Genomic DNA, 21715 nt, shown 5'->3' with positions numbered 1-21715 from the left:
TGTGCTTGGGTCACCTCTGGGCCAGGAGATGCAGCCTAGCTTGTAGCTATGATCCACATAGAGTATAGATGCAGAACAGCTTCTGTTTTCCTCGTGGCTTTCTTTGCACAAGGAAAAGAGTTTGTTCAATATAGTTGGGAGACCACTAACATGTAGAAGCGGGGTATGGGACTCTGGAGTTAAACTACTAAGCAGCTTATCAGTATGGACTGTGTTACACTCTGATCTGTTTTGTAGCCTTTGAATTTTCTTTTTAGTGTAATTTCTGAGGTGGAGATGTCTTTTATCACACATGTATAGTAGGCCTGAATCCTCATTTTTGCTTTTCAGTATTTAAAATGCCTACCAATGACATTGATCCTCCACTATGAAATACTTGGAATCACTAGCATAAGATTCAGTCTCCCCAAGCATTCCTTCTCTCATCAGGGTCAGAGCAGGGACTGGGACATAGACTAATTGTTGTAGTCAAGGAGGTGTAATTACATACAAACATAATTGTACATTAAATGTGACTGCAAAAATGACATAGACAAGTATTTCTACCAACAATAACTGCTGACACTGCCAGTGTAGCACACCACTTACTATAAGAACACATTTTAACTAAATAAAATTCCTCTATCAAAATAACTGTCTGATGTTCCCTATAAATGAGCTGCAAGAGACAATCTAAATGGTGCTTGTCATGGAAATACGAACAGAAAGTCTACTGATGCACTGTCAGGTCTTTGTACTCTTTTAAAATCTGCTGCTCCTTAAATGAACAGATGAGATCTGCCACTAGATCTGGGTCTCGGTCTCACCTTAAAATGCCAAGCTAGCTAAGAGTCTTGTACAAAATTTTAAATTTCCGTTGACTCGGTGTAGCTAAACTCCTATAATCAGTGCTAGTATTTGAGCCAAGCTGCATGCTGACCCTAAACTGGTGAAGCATTATTCACATCAGTAGAATGGAATTTCTTTACAAAGATAATTTGGCCTGCTGATTTTAAGGCTGGCACTGTATGAAAAAAAATGGGTAAAATACATTCTTGCTTTGGTGCAGGCTCAGACATACAATACCTAGTAATTTTAATAAGTTGCCTGTGTCCACTGAGACCAGCGTTTACACAGAAAGTTTACAGACAACAAAGCCCCAAGGAGCTAATATTTTACAGTATAAAAATATAATCTTATAACACAGAACTGAGAACTCTTAGGCAAATGATTTTACAATTATACAAATTTTCTCCCATGGCCACATATTCTCCTACAAACACACAGCTCTGACACAAAGCTATCTACTATCAGATCAAAAAGATCTTATATGGCCTGGGTCACAGTTTGAAATGTGGTGAGTAAGGGTAGTGTTTTGAACCCTCATCACTGCATATCCGTATTTTTTTTCCTGCCAGAAGTGCTGTTTAATCACTTACAGCCTAGTATAAACACATTTGAGATATATGACTTTCTAATTCACAACATGCTTCTTCTAAGATATCTTCTAAAAAGTGATGTATCAATATTTTTTTAATGTCCTTGGAAGGGTGGTGTTTCTCATAATTTCCCTCATATTCACCATTACAGAATGAATTTCAGGGCTTTGAGCTTTGAGAGTTACTTCTGCTCTTTTAAAAATATTTCTGTTAAGGAAGTTAAAAAAAAAAAAAGAAAGAAAATAGAGCAGCAAAAGGAAAAACAAAGTTAAGAAAACAGGAGGAATCCCCTCAGCATCATTTACTGCATTCATTAGCCATGGGCAAAGAATGAAACTCAACCCTGCTGATACTAAAAGTCCTTTGTCTGTCTTTGCAAAATATTTTCCCTATTTTCAGCCAGTTCTATTTAATACCGTTTGTAGCCTGGGAGTAAGTTCAAAGGTTACAGAAGAGGACAAATCTCAATACGTGCACAATGTGATCTTCATTGATTAATAAAAACTAATTAAGAGAAAATCAGGTACACAGTTTACTGCCTATAATATATTCCTTAAGGAATGTGCATTCTTTCCTTGCAGAAATATAGATTTGAGGATCTGCAGAAACCTGGTTTCATATCACTTGTAAAATTCTAAATAAAGTAATTTCACGCTACTGACAAGGATTTGTTTGAATGGCACCTTTCCTACAAACCCAACAATTCAAGCTTAAATGAGCTTGGGAGTGTTATCTTTCTGATCAAACAAACCACTAGTGAAATATACTACTTTCTCATTTTTCCTAAGAGTCATCAGTGGGGCAAGAAAGTTTTCCTGTTTCAGTAGTAAATGATACAATTTTTTTGTTGTCTGTCTCATATGCCCTAGGACAGTGCTAGCATTGAAATTTGCCATGCTCCACCATAATAGGCTGATGCTTTTTCCTGGTTTGAATGAAGGAAGCTCTTTTCAGTTAGCAACTAATCCAGAAATTCAGGTTTTAGGAGCTTGAGACTGTTTCTTCTTTTTTGCATGTCAAGACATCCAACAGTAGTGAATAGGGCATAATTTCATGAAAAGAATAGTAAAAGGCATTAGTAAGCTTTTAAGTATGTAAAAATTACAATCTTTTCTATAAAACTCTAAGTAGCTGGATTTTTTTAATCCCAGAATACAGAAGAATTGTTTTGTGATTAAGACACTCTCCAATAACAACAGACTAAACCCAGGAAGAACAAATATCAAATCTTAATTAACCTTCTGATTCAGAAAGTTATCACCTAGTCTGTGCCATTAAAACAGTAAAAAGTCCTGTGATCGGAGTCACTGATCTTTCCTTACACTTGTCTTGGATTGAGTTGCCCATGTCACAACTGGACAGGACAGAGCTAACAGCCTGAAATAGAGAACTGTTGCCTAAATTCTGTCTCACTTTCTCCATGCCAGTTGGAGGCAGAAGGGACATTAGTGAGGGTAGTGAGGGCAAGTTAATTTCTATTTTATGTCCAAATAACTGATATAGTTGGAGGTAAACTGAGGTTAAAAGTAGTTAACTGATATAAAGTTTACTCATTTCTCACTCTTTAGCCTGAAACTGCAAAAAAGTAAATTTATGCTTGAAAAAAAGCATTCCATTAACAAAGGCTTCACATTGGTGAGTTTACTTAGGAAAAAGCACTATAATGGATAAGATTTTGAGCAATAATTTCAGAAAGAAGAAAAGATAATTTTGGAGTATTTGCAGTTTTCTGGAAAACATGCTCTTTTGTAAATTTTCATGCTAATTCCCTCAGCTCCTCAGACGATAAGACCCTTCCAGGAAGCTGAGCCTCTCCTGAGGAGGAGTCTAACGTGATGAGCAATGACTCAGCCCTGTAGCTCGGTAAACACCAACCACCAGCGAGTCACTCGCATATTTATCATGTCAGCGTCCGTCGTGCCCTCACCACATTGACGTGTAATTGCAATGCTCGGACCCCCGAGAGGCAGCCTCGCACACGGCGCCGGCTGCAGCAGGTTGCGTAAGACCGCACATGTAAACACACCCGCTGGGCAGCAGGCACGGGGGTGTTTGGGGATCGCCAAGGCTGCAAAAACCGGCACGTCCTTCTGGAAAGCCAAGACGCCGACACTATGTTTGTGCTCCCCAGGCTTGTGCAGAAGTAAAGTGGCTAAGAAGAGACTGTGTTAACACAGGATACTTAAGAAGTAAAGAAGTTTAAGTAGCGAAATTCTATAAAACTAAATCTTACCTGATACAGCAAGGAAACTTCCGTAATAACTGACCTCCTCATTTTGAAATGTGTAGTCAACATTTATTAACTTTCTCTTTAGAAGTATAATGTTCATCCAAAAAAATGAAACCTGTATGGAATTATTCATCTTTTGGATTTGTAGGAGTAGGAACTTTCAGTGTTTTCTACTACATTATTGGGTGGGAGAGAAAAAAGTCTTAAAGCAAAAGAATAAATAATCCATAAACACCAAAAGGTTTTAATTGGCTGGGCACAGCCTTGGTCTTCAGCATAAACTACTCAATTAAATTTATGGAGGTGTTCAGGTCTATTTACTATAGAGAAGTGATATTTTTAGAAACACCAACTTGGCATGCGTACAGAAGTAGGCAGACAGCTAACAAAAACATCAGTTATCCTAGGTTCTAGTTGCTGCCTCAATTAAAAATACATGGAGGAATCAGATGCTTCTTACTTTGTTTGAACTGTAGGTGTTGTATTTCAGTTTGATTATTGGCCAGCTTTGTATTTTCTTAACAAAAGCCCAACAGTTCCAATCTGAAGCTTTCAATCCTCACTATCACACTGTGATATCAACAGTGCCCATGACAGATTTTCCTTCTGCTACCAGCTAAAACCATGTAGAAAACACCACCCTGATTATAATATAAAACCAGTGATAAATGTTATGTTTTTAAGCTATAAGTGAAAAAACATTTGGGTTTTTTTTCTATCCTGAGAACATTTTGCAGGATTCTAGCCAAATGTGAATTCCTTTCAAAGATGATCAAATCTTTTAGAGGACACCCGCAATGTCTTCTTATTGAGTATCTGTCTCAGATGGGCTGTCCTTTATAACATGTCTCAGAAGCTCTCTGCATCCACAATCCTCCAATCCCTGACACTTCTGCCCTCTATGGCATATTTCACTGTTGTTCATGGGTCCCTGACACTGTTCTAGTAAATGTGCTGATGTTTTCTCTTTTAAAGCCAGGTTTTAATTTTCAGGTAAATACACAGCAAAAATGCCGGTCATTGCTCAATATCACACTCTACAAAGGTCAATCTATGTTGACCCTATGTGGCCTAATTTCCAAAGACATCGTCAGTCACACATGTGGTCTGCTCAAGTGTAGTCATAAAGAGGGGTTCTGTTTTATAGTATTATTTAAGACTTAATGTAGTAACATGACTCAGCAACTCACAGTTCCATAAATGCTAAGACATTTCTGACGCCAGCATTACTATCTCATTATTTGGTAAAGGAGGAAACAGCGACACGCAGTGACTAAGGGATTAGGCCAAGGTCATACATGAAGTGCGTGTCAGCTGGTGTTAGCATTTAGGTAATTTTCTAACTGAATGAAAAATATGTACATTGCACAAGTACGGGGAACTGGAGCTGTTTTTGCAAGTTTCACACAATGCTCAGTGTTGTTTTCTTCAAAACAGCTCTGACAGTCAAGTTCCACTACTTATCAATTCAGAATATGCCATCACTTGCCTTCCCCATCTGGCTACACTAGCCCATGTAGGGACCTTCCTCCTCCGTATGCTTAGGCCTAGCGCTAGCAAAATGATAGACACGGGCTGGAAATTTGGGGGTCTGAACAAAACTTTGTTCATGTGAAATTTCAAATGAAAGTGAGTAATTTTATAAAAATGACTGATGCAATTCCCGTCTTTCTTATCCACTAACTGTACTCCTACTTGCTAGTGATTTCCTTCCTATTAAATATTAGAGAGCAGCCCCGTTTGAAGAGGCGATCCTAGTCTGTATCACTTGTTGTAGTGTATTTCAGTGGAGTACTGACAACTGTGGAAATAATTGGAATGTCCATCAGCATGTGAAGTGGAAAAAAGTATTAACCAGTCAATGAACATATTTTATAAGAAGAATATAATCAATGAAGCTGAGATTATCTAGTTAGCATTCTTTTTCACATTTGTTTATGAAATCTCATCACGAGGAACAAAAATCACTAGCCAACTCTTGACTATTGCAAATGTATCACAATGAAAAATGATCCTGAATCATGAAGCTGCAATACATTACTTGATATACTTCCTTTAATACAAAAATATTAGACATAGGAAATCAGGCAATTAATGCAGCAGGACATGGAAGTATTTGTGTTTATCCATTTAGAAATAAGTATGTACAGCACTGAAAACTATTTCCAGTATTTAAGTGTTGTACTCCTAATTAATAGTACTTTAAATCCATGATTTGTATTCTTCACATGTAGGCTATTTAAAATTTTGATTTTGTTCCTAAATTGGTCTGTATTTTTATACCCTCATCTTCTCCATAGATGATCATGTCCAGACACCTGAACCAGAAACTGTACCCTACGTGAAAAGAGTGAAACATTTGTTTGATTGCAAAGGTTTTGGTCTTTACAGTTGAAAATTGGGATTTATTTTTGGTCTTCAGAAGAAATTCATAATATTTTTTTAACTGAAATTTCCTTCGTGATAAAAAGCAAAGGAAACTGTTCTAGCATCATGCAACAGGAGTGAGGTCACTTAGCAGATGCAGTTCTCATAAGTTTGGCCTAATTTTGCTGCTTCTGCACTGGTGAAAGTGAAAGAAGACCAAGCTTCTAAATTTAAAGACTGCCGACTCAGTCTTCCTACTGCCTGGTGCCCTTAACTTTAGGCATATAAGAAGTCTTCCTGATCTCTGAAGGACAAGCACAGGCAAAGGATATCCATGTAAATCTTGTCAGGGCTGAAACAAGTGGCAGTTAAGAGAGACATAATATGGTAAGACAGAAAGGCTAAGCTGCCTTAAAAATCAGAAACAGAGACAAAAGAACTACTGTTCTTGTGTTCTGAAAACACCAATAAAGATAACACCTTTTAGAGGTGTTATTAGAACATCGAACAATAAAAATTTGGCATTTGGCAAGTTTTAACCAAGCATGACTGCTATTGCCTTTTTGTTCAGTGTGTAGTTTTAGCCTCCTAATTACAGGAAATGTCTATGAGGTAGGTAGGAGTGACATTCAAATGTACAATAATCTTATTTACTGTACTTATATTAATAGACTTAAATTCCTTTGAAAAACATGTCATCTTACAGAGAAGGAAATTATTTTGAAGATCCTTTGCTTTTAGTCCTTCAATTTACAGCAGTTTGCTTCCTTTGTATTTTGATTATCTGCAAGCTAACTGCACAGCGTTTTGTAGAAAGTATGGCCGGGGACTACACTGCAGGAGGTGTCTCAAGATATACAACTCAGGCGCAGCACTTCAAACTCACTACTGGGTAAGGGCAACTTAAAACCTCTGCTCTGGAAGGCCCACTACTGCGACGTTTAAACCTGCTCACCAGACCCCTTTGACGGAGGTGCTGGAGGTGAATCAAAGTGTTTGCAAGAGTGGCCCCTACAAAGTACAAAACCCCCTCGCCCACATAAATATAAAGAACTGAAGTAACTAGAATACGGCAAGAAATAAAACGACCTGCAAACCATTAAAAAAAAAAAAAAATCCCGATGCAGCCAGGGAAAGGCCTCCCGAGGCGCGGGGGGCTCCGCTGGGCAGGCCGCGGAGGGCCCCGCTCTCGGTTCCGCAGCGGCGGCGCGGGGCGGAGCGCTCCCGGCCCCGCCGCCGGTGGGAGCGGCCCGGCGGCACCGCCCCCGCCATGAGGGGCCGCTCCCGCAGCGCCCCCAGCGGCCGCCGGGCCGGGCCGGCTCCGCTCCGCCCCCCGACGGCGGCTCCTTCCTCGCCCGCCCCGCCCCTCCCGCGCCGGGCGGAGCGTCATGGATGCCGCTGGCCGCCTGCCGCGGGGCTCGGGCCGCCGCCGCGCCGCTGCCCCGCTCTCGGCGCGACGCTGAGGAGAGTCGGCTGCGGCGAGGAGGCTCCGGGAGGCTGAGGTGAGCGGCGGGGACGGCGCGGGGGCCTCTCCCGCCGGCGCCGGGCAGACGGCGCCTTTCTCGGGCCGCCAGGCCGGGTCACCCTGCGCGGCCTGCGGCTCTCCGGGAACTCGAGCGTCGCTGCCCGGGCCTGGCGGGCCGGTGCCGGCGGGCCCGGACGGAGCGGGCCGGGAGGCGGCGGGCGCGGGGAGGCGGCGGGAGCCAGGAGGTCTGTGCGTGGGGCCGGGGACAGAGCAGGCGGTGCTGCCGGGGAGCCCCTCACGCCGCCGGGTGCCCCGTGCGGGGGCGGCGGGGAGGAGGAGGCGGTGCCTGCCCTGCCCGGGCGGCGCCGTGTGGGGACGGGGCCCGAAGCCCCGCGCGGGCCCGGGGCCGCCTGGTGAGTGCGAGCAGGCCCGGGCGGCGCGGGGGGAGCGGGGCTGGGCCTGGGACGGCTGTCCCAGGAGCTCCGTTTTCCAGAGACGCTTCCGTCTAGCTGGAGCCCGTCTAGCGTGTAAGAACAGCAGGTGCCCATGTTGAACTTACCCCACTTTTCACTGTCTCTCTTAAATTTCTTGTTTCTCTCGCCATCACCCATCTCCCTGCTCCCCTGGAACTAAAGATTTAGTCACCTGAAGGAGAGGTACTATACTTGCAATACAATTCCACTTTTACTGGCTGAAAGTGGTATTATATAGTGTTGGTGCAGAAAATACAGCCTGTAATCAGCTCAGAGGATCATAGGCATTGTTTAAAGCACAGAAATTTACTTTAGTAACGTTAAACTACTTTTTAGAGCAAGACAATATCAAATATGTAACTGGCAAGCAGTAATTGAGTGATCTGTAACATTATGGCCCTAAATTACATAAAAATTCTACCTGCCATACTTTTGTCCCATCTTTGAGTTCAAAGCAATTGTGAAAGAGTGCTGCTGATCCAGTGTGTGTTTCTCCATGTAAGACTAATTTCTGATTCCCTTTCATAGACGTGCCCTTCATGGAGTTATTTTTTAACTATTAACTCGTTAGCAGCAAGTAAACAAGTAGGCAGACTTTGTCCAGATCAAGCTTCTCCTTCACACACCACCTCCCCCCCAGTTTGTGGGGACACTGTCGGTGTTCCATATTTACCTATGAGTTTGATAAGCTTGCTCTTTTTCTATAATCTGTATTTTTTAAAGATTTTTTTTTCTTGTGTGTTTTATTTGTAGAAATTGGTTTGTAATCTTTTAGTTTTCATATGTAAATAGTCATATTTGCTGTGTTGTTAGGCATGGAAGGTGAATTTGACTATTTGTTTGTAAAAAAATAAAAAGCAAGCATGTAGGTCAAAAATATCTCTTAACATTTTAAGGGGACTTTTTTGGTCTTCAGCTTGCATGTACAACTATGGCATTTGGCCAGCAAATAATTTTGTTTTCCTTATATGTACGTGAATTATTTGAATTACTCACTGCATATTTTAAAAAAACTATGAATTAGATAATTTTTTTAAAGAAAGTCCAAACAACCCAACAAACTTCTAACACCTGAAAACTGAAGTGATTCTTATACTGTCTTTTTTTATCTTTTGACATAAAAAGACTATTTTTCTTGTGCTTGAATGCTCTTAAAAGGGGAAGGATTCATAAAATGTTTTCAAAGATTCTGCAAGTCTGTAGTTACTCATCTCAGTTTTTCTTTTGTGGATTTCTATTTAAAATGTGAAATTTGTTGTCTTTCTATATTTGAATACTTTAGTGAGGTGGTAATACATCTCTAGTAAAGTTGAAGACTTTATAATAAAGTGATATTAAAGGGAAGGGGACGGACAAAACATCACTCTCTTAGCTTTGAGAATACACAGAAGGGTTAAGCACAATTTTTCTAGTCTTAATTTTGGATTATCCTCAAAACAGAACAAACTCATTACTGTTTACTTATAAAGCTTGGAAAAAAGCAAACTTTGCTGATAAAATATGTGGAAGTTTTCTTAATGTCGGCCCAAAAATGTGCTGTAGATTTTAGGGAGAAGCAAATACAGAAAGTTTAACAAGAAGATTGTGATGATGATTTGATGATTACTTTTTTTACTTATTCCTTTTAGGTGAAAACTGCAAAAGTGTGAGGCTGACTGAAGAGAGAAATTAGTTGTGCTGAAGTTAGTCTGGCTTGAACAATTAAAGGATATTTGTGGTACTTTTTAATTTAAGTGGAAGCGGCTTTTTTTTTTTTTTTTAATAAAAAAAGACACCATGGCAGATGTGGACCCAGACACGTTGCTGGAATGGCTGCAGATGGGGCAGGGAGATGAAAGGGATATGCAGCTAATAGCACTGGAACAGCTATGCATGCTACTTCTGATGTCAGACAACGTGGATCGCTGTTTTGAAACGTAAGTCCTCTTGGCTTTCCTTTATGGGATGCTGTTTTCCTCTTTCAGTAGCCAAATATAATATTTAACATTCGTAGAAACTTTCAGCTTTAAAAATGTTTTGACAGACTGAACTTCAGTTTAAATCTCTGAAATGAAGAGTTCCTCTTAGTGCCATGTGAAGTACCATTGTCTGATTAAAAACATAGTGTTGTTTGAGTGATACCGGTGCCTGGTCTGACATATGAGCCTGTTGCAACTCTTATACATTTCTTTAATTTAAACAATGTGGAAATGTTGTGTGGGGGGTTTTGTGTGGTGGTGTTTTTTTCAGTAGTGAAAAACTTTTATTTGCATTAGGACTATAATGATCACCTGGATAGATATGTTTAAGCATGTTTTGCCCCTTCTTTGAAGCATGTTGGTGTTCATGCCATGCTCCTTTTCAACTGCATTGGTGCATGTCATGTAGCACAGTCCCTGCACTCACTCTTCTGTATATTTCTCACAGCACAAAACTGATGTAATCACTCCTGTTACTTAATAATGTTGTTGTGCATGTGTTACACTGCTTTCTTTGAGAGCCCAGACTAGTTTGGAAAGAGGTAGCAGAAGTGTAAACAACCACAACTTTTAAATCTCACATATCTTTGTTTCTTCAGTTCTGATCTTGATTCTCTTGCTTATCTTCCGTGTTTTTTTCATTGTTCTCACTTTCTTTTGCATGGTAGAGTATGGCTGGTGTATTTCTGATACATTCTGCTTTTTGGGAGTGTGGGTTTAGAAGCATTTAAGAAGGTAGCTGTTTGTTACACTGTTTAGTTTTGTAGCTCTGAAGTAAACAGTTTTCAGGCTTATCTCTTAAAAACTGTTCTCTTTCATGACTGCATTTATTACAGGAAATGTAAAACTCATACATCTGTAAAATTTGGATTTGGATTTGTAGTAGTTATGTAACAGCACAACTTTGTACAGTGCGTTAAAATTTGAAATTGCCTGTTCTTGGCCTTGGTGAGCTGATGAGTAAAATTTTGACTTGGAAGAGACTTATTGCCGGGAGATCCATTCTACTTCCCTGTCTGCCCTCATAGTACTGATCCTGGTTGAACACTATGTTTGCAGCCTCAGAATTTGCCATCATAGAAAAGCATTTGTTGCTTAAGAGTGAATTTTTTTTATGATGGTAGGTGAACTGCCTGCTTCAGGATATTCAGAGGTATAATTAGGCATAAGTGTTCTTAAAGTTATCTTCTGGGTATTGGAGAATCAGGAATGAAAAGCCAACTTTTAAAATACAGATCAGTTGTGGGTTTTATGAATTTTATTTAGAACAGACTTTCATTTCCATATAAATGAATTAAATAGTCCAAGTGCTTTTTTTCTTAGAATGTAGATAATGAATGCTCTATTACTACACTGTTGTGGTTCTAAAGTGATTTTTTATGTCTGAAAGAAGGAACAGTTAAAATGCCATTTGGCATTTTAATTTTTGTTTTGAGCCTTGGTATAATTTAATTTTACTGGTCTTCTAGGTTGTTTATTTCTTTTACTGTCGTTTCACTCAAAAGAAGAGAATAAAGTGTAAATTGGGGAAAAAGTTACCAAGGTTGAAGTGATATTACAGTGAAGCTAAAACTGGTACTTTTGAATATACTGAAGCACATGATCTGGTATCTCAGCCTTTGGTGAGCTGACATGGTAGCTCATTACCTTCAAAAGGGACAGTTTCCTCTTCCCGTCTATCACCTACCAGTTTTATTCCTCACAACCATAGTCCTGCTTCATACCGCTGTTAGGGCTTACTGGACTCCTCTAGTTCACTGAAAGAGCAAGCTGCTCTTTAAACCTGCTGAAGAAGATGGTTAATTTCTTGCTGTTAGTTTTCTTTTTCTGAGGGTTAGTTTTCTGCTGAAGATGGTTAGTTTTAGAACTGGAGGTAGAACTGCATAACTGGAAGTATGGGAGAGGCAAAGAAAGGTATACAGTCTTCAGTGGAGAACTTCTCAGTGGATTGTCTCAGGTGCTTGTGGTATCCCAGCCTGCATTTCAAGGCAAATTTATGTATTTTGGAAGTCTGTTAGAAATAGATGGTGTCTTGAAAAGCATTTTTAAAGTCTTTCCAAATGACAGTTCAAACAGCCAAAATTGTCATGTGCTGAGAGAGTGTAACTAAAATGATAAATGGATAATATTTTATAGTTACTTTTCAGCTGTGTTTTTAAAGGAATTTTTGTTTACCTAAAGAGGGCTCTAGATTTTACAAGGTTTTTTCTCTTTTGCTAAGCTAGAACAGCATTTCCAAGTTCTTGGATGCTGTGCAGATATTCTTTCAAGATCTTGGAATTGTTTATTGCTATTAATTATATATTAACAAAACTTGAAGAAAATTTTTCGTCTGTCGCATTCAACAAGGTGGAAGGTGAACTTTTAAACAGTTTCTTGGAGAACAAAATGGGGTGTTTTTCAGGGATCAGTTAGTGACTTTAAATATTAAGTATCAGCTCACTTTTATGTAAGAAACTATTTTCTTATGTGATGTGGAGCTAAGAAAAAGCTCATCATTTTAGAGAAGTACATCTGGTGATTAAAAGCTGTATATTGTGAGGACTGGCAAAGCTGTGCAACAAAGACACATAAAAAATGTTGACATGTGTGCACTTTCTCTAAAAGCATAACAGTGTTTCTGAGCTTATTTCTTAAGGAGTTAAGGGCAATTCACAATCTCACTTAGCAAAGAAAGCACAAAGTTGGAGGGGAAAAAAGTATTGAACTGTTGGATTCAAAAATCTTGAACTTCATTATTGCAGTAAAGTAACGAGGTTACTTTGCAAACATATGCTCAAGGAAATGTTGTATTTTAAAGCTAATAATTTGCTTCTGTAGAAGAGTAATGAGTATTGAAAGTAGTGTTTCAGATCAACTTAAAAAGGGAAGCAAGCATGAGTGTACAGTAGTGTATTTTATAATGTTCTTGCAGAGTTCTAGCAGCATCACAGCAGATTGTGTGGTATGCAGCCCATTAACAGGTAGTGCTGCCAAACAGTTGACATTTCTTTACTTCTTCCCAGATTTACATATTACATCCAGTTAAATTATTTTGAAAGTTACTCATATGTTAACATTACAAAAATTAGCAGCATATTCATCTTCTGGTGATAATGAGTCACAGACACTGCTAGTCACTTAGCATGAAAAGTGGCTAACATTTTACCAGCAGCAAAAGCCAGTAGCTTGAACCATAGAAACTTAATGAATAAGGAGAAATGGTTCTGTTAAATAGTTGAACTGGAGTAAAATAGCTAAACTGGTTTGATTACAAGTGTTAGTCCCAAATTGTAGTTAAACTATGTGCTATTAAATCCACTTTAACAGGAGTTTTAGGTATGCATTTTATATAATACAGTGGGGGCTTTTTAGTCTTTTAAATTACCTGTAACAATTTAAATGCTAGAGGCTGTTAGTTACAATCTCACATGATTAATATAACCTTTTCCTCTAAGTTGTTTCAATTTATCTTTTTTTCACCCTCTTTCATTGTTTCACTTTTTTGGTGGAATAAAATTAGAGCATCTTTGGTCTGACCTTTCTGTTGCTATTTTTTTTCCTGTCTACCAAAGTAAAAGTATTTAGCAAGCAAGATGTTATTTATATATTTTCCTTAATTACAAAGAAAATTTGTAGAAGAAGGCACTAGTATAACATGTAAAGTAAAGCCTGAGTAAAACCTTTCTTATACAGCAGATAGACCTTATTAGTGCTCAAAGAGAGCATGTCTTCCCCTTTGCCTGTTCCCTAAGTCGCTTCTGTATATTTAGCATTAACAGATTTGGTCTGCAAAAAACTATGAAGAGTTATCAGTTCATTTGACAAATAAAACCAAGTTGTACAGGGAATCATAACTTAGAGTTCTAATATGTAAAATGGAAATCCTTTTAGTTTATTTTTTGGGTCAAATATGTTTAATTTACAATAAACCTTGTTCTTTCCAAAGTATCTATTCACTGGGGAAAAGGTACTTGCAAAATACAAATCTTTATCTTGTATTTGCTAGTGTGTGACAAGTGTGAAGAAATGCTAGTGAACTAAAGACTGTTGATAGGAGTTAGTGAGACTGTTAATGTGGGACAGTTTAGCTTTACCTCCACCTGATTGCTTAAAACTATATTCTCCTGTCTTTATCAGGGTTGTATAACTCCACTACATCAAAATTAGATACATACAGGAAAACAATTTTTCTTGTAGAAATAAGGATGGGAATTCAAATTGCTGGTTTCAGGCATGTATTTACAATCTGGGCTGGTTTAAAAGCATCTTGTAATTCAGGCAGTGGTAAAGTGTCCTTTAGCAGCTCTAACAATCATGGAATAAGTAACAGGTTGAGAGGGCAGCTCTGTTCTTATCAAGGTGATTTCACATTGTGTGTCCTACAGATTTGCTCGTTTTGTTATTTTAAGGGAAAAAAAAAGTCAGACCATTGTTACAGTTTTGTACTGGAATGCAGCCATGAGTAAATTAGGTAAGTATTGTTGTTATCAGTAGATTAGTTTTCATTATTTTAAACTGTGCAAAGCATTTCTTCTTTGTTTAGAGGTATTCCTGACTTTTAAAGCTGTTTGGTTGTTGGGGTTTTTTTCCAGTTATAAGAGTTTTTAAAAACTAATGTCTTTCTGCTTGCTCTTTGTAAAATGGGAATTACAGCCTCATTGTCACTGGTATTATGGAGATTAATTAACCTTGTCTAATTATTTTGACAATCTTAATGGTTGCAAAGGCCGGAAGGAAAGATTTGGTCATCTAAATTGGCATCCTCTCTTCTGTCATTGGCCCTTATATTTTACCTGGATATTACTGGATTGAGCATCTTGTTTGATACAAGCATAATGTGTAGCTGATGCTCTCTGAGAGGGCATCCTGCCTAATTTTATCTCATTTTGCTATTTAATGTGCTGTCTAAGTTGTCTTTGTTGTTGAAATTTGCTTGTTCTTTTTCATATGAATTGGCCAGGCTGCTGCATTCTGCAGAGGGCAGTTGTTTCACCTTTTCCTATTAGATTAAAAGCTAGTACTGTTCTTAATGTGAATGCACTTGCACACAAAGATCTCATCAACTCTTGATCTTCTTCCCCCTTTCCAGTTCTTCAATTTACAATTTTTTCAGAAATATTTTCCAGTGTTACCTTAATTCATGCTGTTTATAGTAGTATGTTTGCCTTACTGTTACCAGTTAAATATGCCAAGTTTAGTTACAGGTTTCCAAAATGTTGTACAGTAAGTGTGGTTTTAGTTATCTGTTTTCAGAGTTGCTTTCAAGGATATGATTGCTTGCTTCTTAGGTGTGGCTTGGTGTATTACCTAGACTAAGATCTGTAACTTGGCATTTGTGTGTGTTAAAACACATTTTGTTTAAATGCCTCTGGGTAGTCCAGACAACTGTATAACTCATCACATTGTCACTGTTTACTAGTCTGTCATTTTTAAGATTTTTTTCTAGTAGTATCATGAAGTAGCCTTTTTGTTCAGAGTTTTGTGTGTGAGATAAAATTGAAGTGACTCTTGCAAGTACTATGTAAAACATAGGTGCAGAATTTTAAGGCTTAAAGTTAATGAACTTTCGAAAGAGTCCAACTCCTAATAGATTGGAAGAGACCAATAAAAGAGGTGTTATAAGAATTTCAAATTGTGGGCTTCCTTTCTTGGATGACTGTACCAGTCAAGTGACTTTTAATATTGGCCTTTTATGGAGAGGTATAGATAGCATAGATGTTAAGCAGATTGCTAATGGGGAAGTGGAAGTTTTCTTAAGTCAGTTCTCTTTTTGAGCACCTGGAAATCCAGGCGAAACTAGTGGCCAGATGTGCATATTTAGGCACATATACAAAATCATACTTTTTGTTTTAATTGCTTATTTCCTTTTGAAATGTTAAGACATGTAATGTGTATTTGAAGCATTATCTGTTTGCACAGTTGAGGTTGCTACTAGTGGAAATCATAGGCAAAAAGACCTGTAGTTTCAAGGTCTTTAATTTATTCAGCTATTGTGGACCAACTTTCTGTGAAATATTTACAAAATGCTGGAGATAGGAGAAAAAAACATATGTTTTTTCTGAGGTATGGCATAGCTTTTATAATATGCTGAAAAATGCAAAAGGCATCCCAACACATCCTTTGTAAATTCAAGAGCAATGCTAATGATACTTTATTTAAAAACATAGAAGTTACCTAGGCTGTAGAAACTTTCTTTGTATGTATTTTTATTTTTTCATTTTACACAACTGATATTTACTGAATGTGTAGTTGAATACTTATGTGTTCCCTCCTAATAGTGAACGCTCAGAAGAGGGTTCAGCTCTGTCATTTATTTAGCTCAAAGGAAGTTTAAAAGTAAATATCAAATTTGATTTCTAAAATGATTTATTTTAATTTCTAATAATGTGGATTTTCTGCTGGAATGGATAGGAGATGGAATCGTTTTAGTTCATTTGTAGAAACAAAATGGTCTTTGAGCAAAAGAAACAATGAGGGAAAGTCTGAGGTCTCCTCCCATAGAACTACAGACAGGAAAAACAATCATTAAGCAAAAATGAGTTGAAGTTACTATTGCTTTAAGAAGAAATCAGTTGTGGCGAATGTTCTTTAAAGTTTCAAAGTTGTGTGACACATTGTAGTCAACTTATAACTTGTATATTTTTCCTCAAAAGCAGTTACTGATGAGAGTTAGCTTCAGTATTTTAGTTTTCATTTGAAATTATTATATATTAAGTAGGGCAGACACATGTAATGCCTTATTTTCCCACTTTTAATGGTCTCAGCATATGGTATGCATTAAAGATCCGGCACTAGCGCTGGCAGGCAGCTGAGCTTGGTTTTCTGCCACAAGTCACATGGCTTGGAGCAGGCGCCTGAAGCCGAAGGCTTTGTCACATGCCAGGGGCTCTGCATCAAGCATCGACTGAGTCCAGCGGTTACTCTGGAATTGAGTAACACACCCTTATGCTAGCAAGAGTTATATTAACTGTTTTGGGGATGAACTGGAGTTGTCTTTTTTCCTTCTTTCAGGTTTTGTTTAAGCACAGCAGTAGTCTTCACAATTATTATTTCTGTTTTAGCTAAGGATTTTAACTGCATTCAAATACGAAATGTAATTACAGAAATGAGTTTACAGTGCCTATTTTTACTTCCTTGGTATCTTTTTACACTGGCAAGCTGTAAAATCAGCTGAGTCACTTCATTAGAGTTTAAGGGATTAGCCCTGGCAGGAGCTTACTGCTGTAGCTGTTTAACAATTTTGTATCCCTATGGATGTTGCTGTTCCTAAAGAGGTGGATGTGCGTGTAAAGGTTCAGAAGTATGTCAGCATACGGAGTTATGCTGATTATAGTGCTGTAAATTCTGTAGTAATATAATTGTATCGACAATTTTCTTAGCCTTCCTTGTCACCAGGATGATTATGATATTTAGAAAATGTTTTTAGGCCAAGTAAATTTTTTGCAGAGGAAGAATGTATATTAAAGAATTTGAGTATCATGCTTTTTACAATCTAATAACTAGTTTTGACACTGAAAGTATGAATATCATACAGAATAATTATACAGAATCAGCACTTCTTAATATGGTTTAGTTCTTGATGTTAGTACTGGGAACAGAGAATGCTCTACTGCCTTAATCTTAATGGATTAGAATATAAATGGTAGATATTGATATGAAATAGTACCTATTTCGGACAAACCTGTCTTCCAGCAAGATCTTGGAACTGTGGTGGGTGGAGACTTGCAAGACAGTAGGTAGCAGACAGAAGCTCTTATCCTGACAGTACAGGAATGAAGTTGGGTGGACATGGAGACTTTAAGTAATTAGCAAGAGATGTAGTGTGTGTTGTCGAGTAACCTCATTAACTTGAAGTCCTTCTTTCACTAAGGAGTAACACAGAGTAACCTCATTAATTCACTAAGTAGTCCCTAATCACTCTTCTAAAGTACACATTTAAAGTACTTTAGGAAGTGCCCGATTTGATGTTAATACAGCTCCCTAGAAATGAAAACCTAAAAATACTTCTTTCATTTTCATATTCATCAGAAGGACCTAAATAGAAATCTGAATTTTGGAGCTACTATTTGCTGTTATTTTCTGATTTGAAAGAATAAAAACTAGCTAGGGTTTTTTTTCTGTATTAAAGAAAACTCACTACTATCTTTTTACTTGTTCCACTGCAAAAAAGTTACTGTGAACAGTGATTCCTCTCCTGCAACTTTAAGGATAAAACCAATTTTTTTTGGTCATAATTACTTTTTTCTCAGATGTATTACTTTTACTTGATATATGGTCTAGATAAAAGCAAAATGTGAAACTAGTTTTGATATTGGGATGATTTAAGTTTAGAAATGATGCACTTAGCTTTTTTCCCTTCAGTGGGCGTTGATGCCTGCGGTAATGAGAGGTTTATTTGTGTGCTTTGCTCTGGGTAATCAAAAGCATCATCTGTCAGTAGATGGAAATGTACTAAAAGGTGAACATCGGTTGCTGTCATGTCACATCAGTTCATTCAGTGCTGTAGTTCTTCCCTCAGCCTTCCTGCTATCTCAGGAAGTTTTGGCAGCCTTGTTTTTCCCATGTAAACTGTTTTCTAAAAGGGAGTCCCATGTGCAGACCCTGTCTGTGGTATAGACACTCCTTGAATGCTTTGCTACCTGTCAAATTACATTTTAATTCTGAGCATAGTGTTAGTTGGAACAACACTAAGGTCTGTATTAGTAATGGGCTCTAATCTTCCACAGCAAGTATTTGAGGCAGTTTTAGGTCCCTTTGATCTATTTTGGCCTGACTCAGGAAGCCAGTAAGGATTTACCTTGGAATTATAGTGTATTAGTAATGCATATGTAACATGACTTGTCTGACTCACTCTTTGTTTCTTGCTGGTGTTGACTGTGTTCGCTTGCTTGGTGCTTCATTAAAAAGAGAGGCTGGTCCTCAGAAAGTGCCCTACTTGCAACCTGTTTCCTGGAATTGCTTCCAGGTGAGCAGTGGATTTCTCTTCCCTGTGCTGCCTTTGCTTAATGCTGTAGTGCCTTTCCTTGGGACTGGATCAAGAGAAGACTCAAGGACTACTCTGAAAGCCCATTTGCACAATTTTGAAACATAAAAATCATCCACTGAGTAAGGGCAACACTTTCCCCCTTTTTTTTTTTTTTTGTGGTCAAGTGCCAGCACGCAGAAACCCCCAGTGGAGCTATGTGAACAGAAGGGAGAGGTGTACAGGCATTTACTATATGGCTGTGATGATGTTATATCCCATCTCTCATTGTGGGCTGGTGTTCCCACCTACCCCTTCTAGACCTTTTTCTGGTACTACTCACAGATGCACGTTCTTGTCCCTGAGACAATGTGTAGCAGGTGCTCATAGTTTTAACCATGAGAGACCCATGTCATAGCCTAGTGCGGGTTTGGGGATTAAAGGGTGATCTCCATAAAGCTGACCTGTGTACTTTTGTTTGTATACAGTTATTGATAGAAAGGTTACCTACAGCATAATGACTGAAGTCCTTCAAAATGACAGCTGCATGAATAATTATGCTGTAATTATTCTAGCCACCTGTTTGAGAAGATGATGGCTGGAGCAGTGGGGATGTGTTTGTACACCCAGCTTCTCTGCTATTACAGGCTGAACCATTGATCTAGAGTGTGTAAATGACGGAACTGATCCTTTCTGGTCTCTTGTTGACAGGAACATTAGACACTGATAAGACCTGAGTTCATGTCCAGGACATGAACAGGACTTCAGCAGGAAAAAAGAATCTGAATTTATCTGTATAGTGTATGTAGTTTGTATATCTCCAGAGAAGGAAGCTCCACAATCTCTATTTGTTGTTGCCAAGCCGCTCTCAAAGATATTTGAGAAGTCATGGCAGTCAGATGAAGTCCCAAGTTACTGGAAAAAGGGAAATCCATCTTTGAAAATGGTAGAAAGGAGAACCTTAGGAACTACTGACCTTTCAGCCTCACCTTTGTGCATGGGAAGACCATGGAACAGATTCTCCTAGACACTCTGCACATGGAGGACAGGGAGGTTATTCAAGATGGCCAGCACGGCTTCACCAAGAGCAAGTCCTGCCTGACCAACCCAGTGGCCTTCTATGATGGAGTGGCTACATCAGTCGAGAAGGGAAGACTACAGATGTCATTTATCTGAACTTCTGTAATGCCTTTCACACGGTCCCTCCCAACATCCTTCTCTCTAAATGGGAGAGAGATGGATTTGATGGGTGGACTGTTGGATGGATAAGGAATTGGTTGGACGGTCCCATTCAGAGGGTAGTGGTCAACAGTTCAGAGTCCCAGTGGACATCAGTGACAAGTGGTGTCCCTCTGGGGTCCATATTGGGGCCAGTGTTATTTGATATCTTCATTAGTGACATAAACTGAATTATACCCCCAGCAAGTTTGCAGATGACACCAAGCTGAGTGGTGCCATTGACACACCTGAAGGATGGGATGCCATCCAGAGGGACCAGAATAAGCTCGAGAAATGGGCCCACGGGCTTCTCTAAAGTTTTAACAAGATCAAGTGGCAGTGCTGCACCTGGGTTAGGGCAACCCCTGGTATTAATACGGGCTGGGAAATTAAGAGATTGAGAGCAGCCCTGATGAGAAGGCTTGGGGGTGTTGGTAGATGAGAGACCGGACATGAGCCGGCAATGTACACTTGCAGCCCAGTAAGCCAAACATATCCTGGGCTGCATCCGAAACAGCATGTCCAGCTGGGCGAGGCAGAGGATTCTGCCCCTCTACTCCACTCTGGTGAGACCCCACCTGGAGTACTGCATCCAACTTTGTGGTTCGCAGCACAGAAAGGATGTGGACCTGCTGGATCGAGTCCAGAGCAGGGCCACCAAGATGATTAGAGGGATGGAGCACCTCTCCTGTGAGGAAAGGCTGAGAGAATTGGGTTTGTTCAGCATGGAAAAGAGATGGTTTGGGGATGACCTAACTAGGGCCTTCCAGTACTTGAAGGGAGCCTACAAGAAAGATGGAGAGGGATTTTTTACAAAGGTATGTAGTGACAGGACAGTGTTACCTAGAAAAGTTGTGCATGCCCCATCTTTGGAAGTGTTCAAGGCAAGATTGCATGAGGCTTTGAGCAACCTGGTCTAATGAAAGGTGTCCCTTCCCACAGCAGGAGGGTTGGAACTAGATGGTCTTTAAGGCCCCTTTCAACCCAGACCATTCTGTGATTCTGTATGCCTCTTCCAAGAGCTCCTGTGTAGCTGACTCTTCTTTGTCTACTGGAATACTAGTTTGTAGTTTTCACTGTGAAATAAATACAGCGATGTTGTACTACAGAATACTGCAGTTTGTTTTTTTGCTTTGTGTTGCAGATGTTTCATAAATGCATTAATCCTTCTGTTTACAATAATAATAATTCTAGCAGTCCATGTCGTCTGTCTGCTCGTGTAGGAAATTTGCTGTCGCTTCATTCAGCTGCTGCTCTTAATTCTACCAAATCTTCTAATGCCTGGACCAAATATTTTTGCAAAGAATGTATCTTCAGTTATTACAGTTCCAGGGTCAAAGTTATTTTGCGATATGGAACTCATGGAGTCCAGTGAAGGGCTGTGAAGATGATTTAGGGGACCGGAGCATGTCACTTATGAGGAAAGGCTGGGGGAGTTGGGCCTGTTTAGCTGGGGGAAGAGAAGACTGAGAGGGGACCTCATCAATGCCTATGAGTATCTGAAGGGAAGGCACCAAGAAGATGGAGCCAGGATCTTCTTGGTGGTGCCAAGCTATTGCTTGGACAAGAGGCAATGGACCAAAACTGATCCACAGGAAGTTCCACCTGAACATAAGGAAGAACTTCTTTACTGTGTGGGTGA

General features: G+C 39.3%; 1 protein-coding gene across 10 annotated transcripts in view; it reads left to right on the top strand.

The window, feature by feature from the left end:
- Positions 1 to 7423: 7423 nt before the first annotated feature.
- The window catches only part of HECTD1 (HECT domain E3 ubiquitin protein ligase 1), a 61939-nt gene continuing 47647 nt past the window's right edge, over positions 7424 to 21715 (top strand). For all 10 annotated transcript variants that reach the window (XM_032690744.1, XM_032690739.1, XM_032690736.1 and 7 more), the window contains exons 1-2: positions 7424 to 7517; positions 9582 to 9869. In XM_032690744.1, the coding sequence (XP_032546635.1) occupies positions 9730 to 9869 (140 nt within the window). In that variant the 5' untranslated portion in view covers positions 7424 to 7517; positions 9582 to 9729. The remainder of the gene's footprint in view (positions 7518 to 9581; positions 9870 to 21715) is intronic.

This window comes from Chiroxiphia lanceolata, chromosome 6, assembly GCF_009829145.1.
Source record: "Chiroxiphia lanceolata isolate bChiLan1 chromosome 6, bChiLan1.pri, whole genome shotgun sequence".
NCBI lineage: Eukaryota > Metazoa > Chordata > Aves > Passeriformes > Pipridae > Chiroxiphia > Chiroxiphia lanceolata.
The sequence above is the reverse complement of the archived record's forward strand: the minus strand, read 5'-3'. Positions and strand labels throughout refer to the sequence as shown.